Source organism: Neolamprologus multifasciatus, chromosome 23 (genome assembly GCF_963576455.1).
Source record: "Neolamprologus multifasciatus chromosome 23, fNeoMul1.2, whole genome shotgun sequence".
Lineage (NCBI taxonomy): Eukaryota > Metazoa > Chordata > Actinopteri > Cichliformes > Cichlidae > Neolamprologus > Neolamprologus multifasciatus.
Genome location: NC_140460.1, coordinates 6,591,603 through 6,602,988, shown reverse-complemented (window position 1 = coordinate 6,602,988; position 11,386 = coordinate 6,591,603). Strand labels below are relative to the sequence as shown.

The following is an 11,386-nucleotide window of genomic DNA, read 5'->3' as shown; positions in this document are numbered from 1 at the left end:
CTACAAACATCACTACTGTTTAGCTTGCTGTCTTCCTCAATGTTCGCAGTGATAGCAGAGCTGTATATCTTAATTCTTTTCAGAAATCCCTGTCAGAACCTGGTATATTATGTTTAGGTGGAAACTAGCGAGCTAACTCCCTGCTAACTTCTAAATTGTATTAATCCTGTTTTCATGGATGCCTGGATGTTAAACTTAATTGTTACCTGTTAGAGCAGCCACACTGATTAAAGATGAAAGAATTTAGACAGTTTGTAACTCCACAGTAATGTAATGCCACAGTGTTTGTTTGATTTTGGGACCTGAAGCGGAGTTTGGGCCCGGAAACGGCTAATGACGTCAGACTTAAAGACCAGATTGGATCTAAAAAGCTAGACCTTCACATCGTTGGTGTAATAAGGTTATCATATTGGCTTCAAAATTTGCAACCAGACTTCTTTTTTTCTTTCCTCGTGTTCTACTTACATGAGTCAACCGTGTTTTTTTAGAATTAAACATGCATAATTGTTAGCTTGGTAGTTCGTATTGAGGCTTGCTTGGAAGCTATATCATTGTTTTATTCTGCCAGTTAATAATGCAGCACTCAATAGTTTGGCCTCTCCATCATTATGAAATGGTATAAAGTTACTGGACACTGTTTACATATCTACATATACATGTCTTTGTTCGCTTTTCTTTAGGAGGTGGGTTGGCTGTGCTGGTGGGTTATTCTTTGTTTTACGCAGGAAATAATTGTTTTTCCCTCACAATGTCAATCACCGAGATTACTGAGACAGTAATCAGTACTTCATACATAATTTTATGTGTAGCCTTTTTGCATGTAATAATGTCCTATGTGTAAAAAAACTGAAAATAACACCACCATTATCAGCTTTTATTTTGAAGGCTAGTCTTAGCTTCACCTTTGTGTTTTAAGGAAGTCCACCCATTTATCTGATTGCACTTTGTTTCGTGGTAGCATCACAGTTAAATCACTACAGTAATCCAGCATGTGACATTAAGAACTTTAAATGGAGACATTATACAGTGTTCTTGGCTTTGAGTGGATAGATGGAAGGAGCATTTTAATATTTCTCTGTGTTTTCCTGCTGTTGTCTGATATTTGGAAGTACAGAGTGCCGAAAAACTTCCCACCTGGACCGTGGGCTCTCCCGTTTCTCGGTGACATTCATCGCATCAGGCCTGACAGAATACACCTGCAGTTCAGAGAGGTACTCGTGTTTACTATTAAGGGAATAGTGTTTTAATTTTAATATCTTTCTTTTCTTTCTTTTTTCCTTAAAAGTACTTTAAGATGTTAGATGTTACTGCAGTAAAAATCAGATAAGGGTAGCTTTACTTTAATTACAAAAATGTTATATAGGAGTAGGTAATAGATAATAGTATAACTTGTGCTTATTTTACAATATAATACTACAATATATTTCTAGCTAATTTTCTCTTTCTCTCAATAAAACTTTCTATAAAAATTTAACACATCGTGGGGTCAACCTGCAAAAAGGCAGATGCGAAATGAAAAAATGACATTCGAGGTCAAATTTGACAAGATATTTAAATGCAAATGCATTTGCATAGCAACAAAAACAATAAATAACAATAAATGTTATAATTGAGCTGTCATGTTTACAAACAAAATGCTGGCATGCATGGATATAAATGCTACCAAAAACATAACCTCCTCTGAAGAGTTAATAATAAAATATCCAAGAATTAAAGGAGCATCTTTTTTCAATGGCCATTACTTATCCTCAGTGGAAGAATGTTTGTAATATGGATGTAATAGTTAGTAAAAGGACCTTCTGCCTATTTAAAGTACTACAGAACAAGTTCAGGCAAGTCCCCATTTAAAACTCTGGCAGTCATTAACTCAGTGAACTTTATCTGCAGTTGCCTTTATTCACACAAGAGAGAAGGTTTGTTGTTTGAGTTTGGTTTATGGAGACCACATCAAGAGGGTTCAGTCAGAGCTGCATTTTCGGTTACTTAAATTCTCTTTTTAAATATTTTCTCATGTGTTTGCAGTTTGGGTTCTTGTTAAGAGATATAATATTAATGAGGCAACATTGCTGCAATCTTATAGTATCTGCAGTAAAGATGTAGAAGCAGTATTAATTCTCTGAGTACTGTTGAACCACAACATCTGCCTGCTGTCTTTGTTCAGTTTGCAAAGAAATATGGAAACATTTTCACCATCAGACTCTTTGGTGGAAGAACCGTGGTCATTAATAGCTACAAGTTTGTGAAAGAAGCCCTGGTCCAGCAAGGAGACGACTTCATAGATCGACCCACCGTACCACTGTTTGAAGATTTATTTGGGAATGAAGGTTCTGTTTTTCTCTTTTTAATTAAAAAATATATATAGTTAGTGTTTAATACAATGAACAACATAATTGAGACACCAAATCAGGGGTGTAAGGTAGTGTTTCTTATTCAATCTATTATTGTGTATTTGTGTGTTCAAAGGTCTTCTGATGTCAAATGGGTATCAGTGGAAGCAACAGAGGAGATTTGCTCTTCATACACTCAGAAACTTTGGTCTTGGCAGGAAGACTCTGGAGTTATACATCCAGCAGGAGTGCCAGTATCTCTCAGAGGCTTTCACAGAACACCAAGGCAAAAAGCATCTTGGTGACATGATTGGCACCATTCAATAGAGTGTGCTTGCTTTGTTATGACACTGGGTACTTGTCCCCATATTTTCTGTCTTTATTTGCAGGAAAGCCCTTTAATGTCCAGCTACTGATAAATAATGCTGTGTCGAATATCATCTGCTGTTTGGTGTTTGGGAATCGATTTGAGTACACTGACCGGCAGTACCAGTCTATTCTTCATAATTTCAATGAAATTTTGCGCTTACAGGGAAGCATATCGATACAGGTGAATCTCCTTCCACCATCCTACATTATCCAGTAATAATATTACATCACAATTTATATAAAATGCAAAAGTCACATTTAAGCAACCACAGTCTCCCTACAGGGTTTCTAATGACAAGGAGCAAAAACAAAGACTGATTTAAAACACACCAAAGGGCAGAGAGGAGGAAGCCAAGTCCTGGCAGATGCAAAGCCCACAGATATAAATAAAATGTCAGACATTTAGAGATTTCTCCAGATACAGACAGACAAACTGGTGGTAGCTAACCAACGGGACACTGTAGTGGAAGACAAGCAGAAGCAGCAGACGGCCGTAGTGATAGACATAGTGATACCGAATGACAGCAACATCAGGAAGAAATAACACAAGAAGCTGCAGAAGTAACAAGGGCTCAGAGAAGATGTGGAGGGTGAAGGTAACGGTAATCCCAGTGGTAATCAGAGCACTAGGTGCTCCCAAACTAGGTGAATGGCTCCAGCAGATCCCAGGAACAACATCAGAGATCTCTGTCCAGAAGAGCGCAGTAGTAGGAACAGCTAAGATACTGCGCAGGACCCTCAAAACTCCCAGGTCTCTGGTAGAGGACCGAGCTTGAAGGACAGACCACTTGTAGGGGTGGGGGGAATTTTTATAGATATATATATGCTTCTGCTTGTCTTCCACTACAATGTGCGGTTGGTTAGCTACCACCAGTTTGTCCGTCTGTATCTGGAGAAATCTCTGAATGTCTGTCTATTATTTTTAAATGCTACTAGTACTGAGATGAGACCTGAGTAACTGCATCTCTTTCTATAACATTTTCTTCATGATGAATAACAATAAAGGATCCTTGATCCCAATAGACATCATATTTGTATACGTGTGCTTACAAGTAATATTTGTACCTAAGTAGTTTTTTTTTTTTATAACAATCAGCTTATAACGGGTAATATGTGGAGCCAAGTGTCTTCAAGTGCTTTTTGAAGCATTATCTAAATCAACTTAAATTTCAGTGAACACTGCGGAATATGAACTTGATCTCTCTCATTAAAACAAAAAACAAAATAAATGTTTGCTGACATTGCCCTCAAATATTTTTCTCTTGGTAATTATATTTCTACCACCAGCTTTGCCACTGTGGAATTCCTGTTAGAAGTGTGTTAGATTTCAATTCAGAATTCTTTGAATGCACAGCATGATATGTCCAGTCATGAAAAGATGGTTTCATCTGGCTTCCTGTTCTGTAGATGTACAACATAATTCCCTGGCTGATGAAGTGGCTACCTGGACCTCATAAGACAATGTTCACTCTGACACAGGAGGTAAGGGACTTTATAGAAATCAGGATCAGAGAACACAAAGAAACCCTTGACCCAGCGTCACCGAGAGACTATATTGATGCCTTTCTTATAGAAATGGCAAAGGTGAGTGTTGTGTTTGATCTCCATCATGTTTGTTCATTTTGGTGTTGTAATGCAACCTGAAATATAAGATATTTTAATTTCTGTTGTTTGGACCGTTGATAGAACGAGGGCAAAGATTCAAGTTTTTCTCTCAGTAACTTACATGCTTGCACCATGGACCTGTTTATTGGTGGAACTGAAACTACTACCACTACTTTACGTTGGGGGTTGCTTTACATGATCTACTACCCTGATATACAAGGTGCGTGTGTAATACCCAACAGTACTGTGTATTTTGTCACGTCAGTCTTGTACTGTGAGAAAAAGCATGCAGGTTCTGTTAGTCATCCACATAATACACAAAACAGAGTTTATAATAGTCTCATCATTTTGGGGGCATTTTTTTTAGCATGTTTTGATTTCTAGTTGGGATTCAGTTAGTTTCCAGAGTAGATCCTGGCATTATTTAGCAGAAAACAGGAAGACCACATACAGTGGGGCAAAAAAGTATTTAGTCAGCCACCGATTGTGCAAGTCCCCCCACTTAAAATGATGACAGAGGTCAGTAATTTGCACCAGAGGTACACTTCAACTGTGAGAGACAGAATGTGAAAAAAAAATCCATGAATTCACATGGTAGGATTTGTAAAGAATTTATTCGTAAATCAGGGTGGAAAATAAGTATTTGGTCACCTCAAACAAGGAAAATCCCTGGCTCTCACAGACCTGTAACGTCTTCTGTAAGAAGCTTTTCTGTCCCCCACTCGTTACCTGTATGAATGGCACCTGTTTGACCTCATCATCTGTATAAAAGACACCTGTCCACAGCCTCAACCAGTCAGACTCCAAACTCCGCCATGGCCAAGACCAAAGAGCTTTCGAAGGACACCAGGAAAAGAATTGTAGACCTGCACCAGACTGGGAAGAGTGAATCTACAATAGGCAAGCAGCTTGGTGTGAAAAAATCAACTGTGGGAGCAATCATCAGAAAATGGAAGACATACAAGACCACTGATAATCTCCCTCGATCTGGGGCTCTACGCAAGATCTCATCCTGTGGGGTCAAAATGATCATGAGAACGGTGAGCAAAGATCCCAGAACCACACGGGGGGACAAAGGTCACCTTCAGTAACACACTACAACGGCAGGGAATCAAATCCCGCAGTGCCAGACGTGTTCCGCTGCTGAAGCCAGTGCATGTCCAGGCCCGTCTGAAGTTTGCCAGAGAGCACATGGATGATACAGCAGAGGACTGGGAGAATGTCATGTGGTCAGATGAAACCAAAGTAGAACTTTTTGGTATAAACTCAACTCGTCGTGTTTGGATGAAGAAGAATACTGAGTTGCATCCCAAGAACACCATACCTACTGTGAAGCATGGGGGTGGAAACATCATGCTATGGGGCTGTTTTTCTGCCAAGGGGACAGGACGACTGATCCGTGTCAAGGACAGAATGAATGGGGCCAAGTATCGTGAGATTTTGAGCAAAACCTCCTTCCATCAGTGAGAACTTTGAAGATGAAACGAGGCTGGGTCTTCCAACATGACAATGATCCAAAACACACCGCCCGGGCAACAAAGGAGTGGCTCCGTAAGAAGCATTTGAAAGTCCTGGAGTGGCCTAGCCAGTCTCCAGACCTCAACCCCATAGAAAATCTGTGGCGGGAGTTGAAAGTCCGTGTTGCTCGGCGACGGCCCCAAAACATCACTGCTCTTGAGAAGATCTGCATGGAGGAATGGGCCAAAATACCAGCTACTGTGTGTGCAAACCTGGTAAAGACCTATAGTAAACGTTTGACCTCTGTTATTGCCAACAAAGGTTATGTTACAAAGTATTGAGTTGTATTTTTGTTATTGACCAAATACTTATTTTCCACCCTGATTTACGAATAAATTCTTTACAAATCCTACCATGTGAATTCATGGATTTTTTTTTCACATTCTGTCTCTCACAGTTGAAGTGTACCTCTGGTGCAAATTACTGACCTCTGTCATCATTTTAAGTGGGGGAACTTGCACAATCGGTGGCTGACTAAATACTTTTTTGCCCCACTGTATGTGGTCATGAAGCTGACAATATAAAATCAATATGCGAAGATAGCCAATTGACATTCATATAGACTTTCCACCTTTCAATAAATATATGTTTGAATGTTTTGTAGCTTGTTGTGTTGACAAATATTAACAAATTCGCAAATACTAAGACTGAAAATATATTTCCTGTTTATGTTTCTGATTATGTTTGATCTGAAGTTAATAATTCAGTATTGGTAGTAACTGTTTTTTCTTAAGTACGTTTTTATTTTTACATTAATAACCTGAAATTGTTTCTCACAATCAATTTTAATTTTTCATTTACTTTTAGATAAATATAATAAGCTTCAAACAGACTCTGATTGTATCCTGTTTTCACTGTGCAGAGAGAGTACAAGCTGAGATTGATGCTGTGGTTGGTTCGTCCAGACAGCCCTCTATGAGTGACCGAGAAAACATGCCCTATACTGATGCTGTCATTCATGAGATTCAGAGAATGGCCAACATCTTTCCTCTCAATGTGCTTCATATGACAAACAAGGAAACTACAGTGGATAAATACACAATCCCAAAGGTACACAATCCATAATACTTTCTGGCAGTTTCGCTGTAGAATAAAGTATTCCTTGTCTACCAATTTAGCAACTTGAGGCTGACTTGAAAAGTCAATCCAGATGTTACACTTAAAATAACCAATGAAGCAGCTTTAAAAAGCACATTTAAAGCCTGGTATAAAAATAGTTCTGATATCTGTGGGTAGTGTAACACTCACTATCAACTGTACTCTCTTGATGTATGATCGATCATCCAGGTAAGTAAATCCCAAAAGGTAGATTCTGTTCAACTGAACGTTTCTCCCACTGAAAAAACTACGTCAAGATGAACAGAATCAACTTTTTGGTATCAACTGAACTGTGTGTTAATGCTTTTACGATTTAAAGTTAGGAATGTGGTAAATTTAGATAGGCATGTAAGTAAATTTAAGTAAAGTTTTGCTAGGCAAAATTGATCCACTCCATTATACTACATGGACCCGGAAAGTAAAGTGTATTTGTGATGTAAGATGGTGAAAATATTCTTCTTCCTCAAAATTATCCAGATATTATGCAGTCCTTAAAATGACTTATGTAATGCTTAAATAATTCACAGTACCATGCCTGTTTAGACTTCTCAACAATATATGGTAACTTCTGACTCCTAAAAAGTGACATGGCAGCAGCCAAAATACTAACCCGTCAAAATGCAGAGTTTTGTAACTACACAGTGGCTGAGTCCATTTTTAGTCTGTGGTTATGTGTAAAATAAATACATGAGGTCCAAAAATAGATCTCTGTGGCACACCCGTGCTAATGGATTACATTAGTATTACATCAGGACTCTGTATTACAGTGATTCCTGACTACACATAATGACACTCTTATGGTGCTGTATAGACTGCCTTTTGTCCTGCAACAGGTAGAGTAGATGTCAAATCATACGACCACTATTTTATCAAAACAGAAATGACATGGTTTCTCTCTAGTTTCTCTGAAATACTGTATGTAATGAAAATGCAACTTCAAATCAAATAAAAAGGTCAACTTCATTACTGTTCTCATATTAACTCAAACCAATAACTGAAAGTGAGAAATTAATGTGAATAGACACAAGAATATACACTTGTAAAAATGTGAAATTTTGAGAAAACAGATACATTTTTTAACACCTACGATTAAAGGTTATAACATCTAAAACTTGTCCCTGGTTCTTAATTAACAGGCATTATACACTTTGTAGTTTGACACAATTGCATACTAAAAAGCTCTTTTGGACATTTTGACAATGTTACGTTGCTTTTTTCCATCAGCTCACCTTCTGTTATATAGCAAATTAAACCAATATACTTGAATAACAATTTTTAATTTTTTTATTTCTTTCAATTTTAGTAGTGGGGTAGGTGGCAGAGCAGGTCAGCCACTAATCAGAAGATCGGTGGTTCGATCCCACGCTGCCTCCTGGCTGCATGCCAAATATCCTTGGGCAAGATACTAACCCCATGTTTGCCTACTGGTGGTGGTCAGAGGGCCCGGTGGCGCCAGTGTCCGGCAGCCTCACCTCTGTCAGTGCGCCCCAGGGCAGCTGTGGCTACAACGTAGCTTGCCATTGCCAGTGTGTGAATGGGTGGATGACTGAATGTAGTGTAAAGTGCTTTGGGGTCCTTAAGGACTGAGTAAAGCGCTATACAAATGCAGGCCATTTACCAGTATTTTTTGTGCAGGGCACCATGATCGTGGCTACCCTGGACTCAGTCCTACATGATGAGTCAGTGTGGGAAACTCCACACTCTTTCAACCCTCAACACTTTCTGGACAAGGATAGTAAATTTCGCAAGAGAGATGCTTTCCTTCCATTTTCTACAGGTTTGTTGTACATTAAAGCCTCTTGTACTGTTTTAGCCAAGACAAAATGGCATGCATCCTTGGTTTGTTGCAGAAGTGTAGTAAACTCTATGATATAGTGAATATCTTGCACATTTTTTGAAAAAAACTCATGGTTTATTGTTTATTCTCAGGCAAGCGTGTGTGTCCTGGAGAACAGTTGGCCAGGATGGAGTTGTTTTTGTTTTTCACCTCCCTCCTTCAGAGGTTTTCTCTTTCACCACCTGCAGGAGAGCAGCCCAGTCTGGAGTTCCAGCTGGGAGCCGCACGCTGCCCCAAATCTTACCGCCTCTGTGCTGTACCGCGTTAAACCATCAACTATGACAAAACTGAAATTGTCTGATACTCAGTTTGATGAATCAATGTCCTCCATCATATTTATCATATGAAGCATTATCTATACCTGCTAAATTCTCCTCACCATGGAGACCTTTTAAAAGAACCACTCCATCCACTGTATTCAACAAATAAAAGTATAAAGGTTTACAATATTAAATTACAACTTTTTAAGAGATCACATTCCACTGCATATGCATGACAATCGCTGTCATAAGCAAACATTTACAAGGACTTCAGTAAAGTTTTGACAATAAGATAAATACAGCAGGACAAAAAAAAACAGTATTCTGTTTTTAACGTTTAAGAGTAGTACTGCAGAGATATTTACATAGGATTCAAACTTTAATTTGCTAAGTTTAATCTACACTTGAGTCAGTGTCTACATTGAAAACAAAAGCCCACCATATCTTGGTGGATTTGCTTGTATGTTTAGGATCAATAACCTATTTCAGTTCAATTATCCAAAAGATGATTTCACATAATCTTTAAGTACTCTATGAAACTATGCTTATTTGATTTAGTGTTTTGAAGTTGATCAGTGCTTGAGGCAGGAATACAACTCTATAATTTTGCACCACTGTGCTTGATGATTACTCTTAGATTCTGTCTTTGTGTTGCACAAAACCACTCGCTGTGGTTAGCCAGTTTTGTTGGCACTGACGGACCCTCATGAAACAGTGACCTCCTGGTTAATGAAGCTGACACTCATCAATGATGTGTTTAAAGTATTTTAAGATTCTGGAAATATATCAGAATAGTAAAAAAAAATCTGTTTGCTTTGATGGTATTTTGAAGGTGTTCTGCTAAACGTGGTAATCCTCATCTTGACTTTCCCAATTTCTTTAAAAGAACATAAGAAATCAGTTGTTATTCTACAGTAGACTCTCTATGATATAACCTAATGGGCGGGTTGATTACCAACAATCTTATGTCACTCTTAAACAAGAAGGCGCTTTTAAATTCACAAACTATTTTGAAAAGTATATAGGTTTATGTTTATTTGGATATCAGAGGAATGCAGGCAAACCAGGTGGTGACAGGGTGATCTTAATAACCATAATAATTGATTTCAGTTGGTGTGAGTGTTTTTATTGTTCATACCACTGCTTCTTATAAAATACACAATGTCATAAATAAATTGATTTTCTGCATGCACTTGCCTTTTTCATTATGAGCTTGTGTCACTGGTGTCAGCTTTAGTCTTTACCTTGGCAGAGGGCAGTAATACAATGAATGACTGGACTGACAGCTATCACTAACAGCTTGTAATCTCCCTACCCCAACTGTTAAATAATGTAGAGGAACTCTACATTAGAGGAAATTTCTTTCTTTACAAATCAGCTGGGTTGTTTAATTTGATTAATGCTTTTTCGCATCCTTCACTGCTGATTGAAACAAAAATCAGTGACAAATAAATTACAATAAGTACAGGAAACACGTGACACGCGAAACAAACAGAGAATGTATCATTTTCAGATGTATGATCGATTAATATAACATAAAGGAAAATCATAAAAACTGTTAGATAAAGCTTATTAAAGCTATACATGTTAATAATTTCTGCATGTGTGATGATGTGACATGCAAAGTTTCCTTTACACTGGGCCATCAGTTAACAAGGAAACATTGTACACACACACACATAAACACGCTACGATCATCGTAATGAGATACTTGTTATTGATTTCATGTTTTTATTAAATGCTTTTATTTTGAAGGCCAGCTATCGAACCCACTTGGTTATATAATCACACACCATTTTGTTTAGTGGTGAAATCAAAGTTAAAACAGTAAAGTGACAAGAATGAGCGGAGCTATGGAGACACTATACAGCGCTCTCGGCTTGGAGTGGGTTGACGGCAGGAGCATTTTATTTTTTTTCTGTGTTTTTCTTCTGCTGGCTTATGTTCTGAAGAACCGAGTGCCGAAAAACTTTCCTCCCGGACCGTGGGCTCTCCCTTTTATTGGTGATCTTCATCGCCTGCACCCTAACAGATTCCATCTGCAGTTCGAAGAGGTGTGATACAAAGTAACGATTATTATTATCATTGTTGCTGTTAAGAAGAAGAATATATTCATATAGAAAATGGGGCGACTCGTTTACTGCAAATAGGTAGCTAAAATGGTGCTATAGGTTCCCTTTATTCCTCCGTTATTGGTAATCATTTAGACTTAGATTGGGCTACATGGGGCAGAGCAGTTTTTTTTTTTTATTAGACTTTAAAACATTCGGTAACATAACTAACAGCCTACAAGCTTAGTGTGAGCTGCATTTCAAGTCGCTGCTGTTGTCCTTTCAGCGTCTACTTTTTGCTGCCGAGTGTCCCGTAAAGAG

The 11,386-nt window shown here is 38.2% G+C and overlaps 2 protein-coding genes across 5 annotated transcripts in view; both read left to right on the top strand.

The window, feature by feature from the left end:
- The window catches only part of LOC146490856 (cytochrome P450 2J2-like), a 69,141-nt gene that overhangs the window by 53,420 nt on the left and 4,335 nt on the right, over nucleotides 1–11,386 (top strand). The window contains exon 2 of one of the 3 annotated variants that reach the window (XM_085152345.1): nucleotides 10,820–11,068. In XM_085152345.1, the coding sequence (XP_085008471.1) occupies nucleotides 10,856–11,068 (213 nt within the window). In that variant the 5' untranslated portion in view covers nucleotides 10,820–10,855. Of the gene's footprint in view, nucleotides 1–10,785; nucleotides 11,069–11,386 lie in introns of those variants that run through there. The other 2 variants (XM_085152346.1, XM_085152344.1) reach the window with 2 other exon arrangements.
- LOC146490857 (cytochrome P450 2J2-like) lies at nucleotides 950–10,225 on the top strand. 2 transcript variants are annotated; one of them, XM_085152359.1, is made up of 9 exons: nucleotides 950–1,211; nucleotides 2,162–2,298; nucleotides 2,464–2,594; nucleotides 2,717–2,877; nucleotides 4,104–4,280; nucleotides 4,383–4,521; nucleotides 6,682–6,869; nucleotides 8,553–8,694; nucleotides 8,847–10,225. In XM_085152359.1, exons 1-9 carry the CDS (start codon nucleotides 1,011–1,013, stop codon nucleotides 9,020–9,022), a joined length of 1,452 nt encoding a protein of 483 aa, XP_085008485.1. In that variant the 5' UTR covers nucleotides 950–1,010; the 3' UTR covers nucleotides 9,023–10,225. The 2 variants fall into 2 exon arrangements, with proteins under 2 accessions (XP_085008485.1, XP_085008484.1); XM_085152358.1 differs by having other exon boundaries at nucleotides 952–1,211; nucleotides 2,162–2,324; nucleotides 2,464–2,613.

Bases quoted from the DNA above. Each gene is read 5' to 3' on its own strand.
- LOC146490857 (XM_085152358.1), top strand. From the start codon at position 1,011: ATGGAGACATTATACAGTGTTCTTGGCTTTGAGTGGATAGATGGAAGG. The intron at 2,325-2,463 runs GTTCTGTTTTTC...GTGTGTTCAAAG, and splicing joins AGATTTATTTGGGAATGAAG to GTCTTCTGATGTCAAATGGG. The intron at 2,878-4,103 runs GTGAATCTCCTT...CCTGTTCTGTAG, and splicing joins AGGGAAGCATATCGATACAG to ATGTACAACATAATTCCCTG.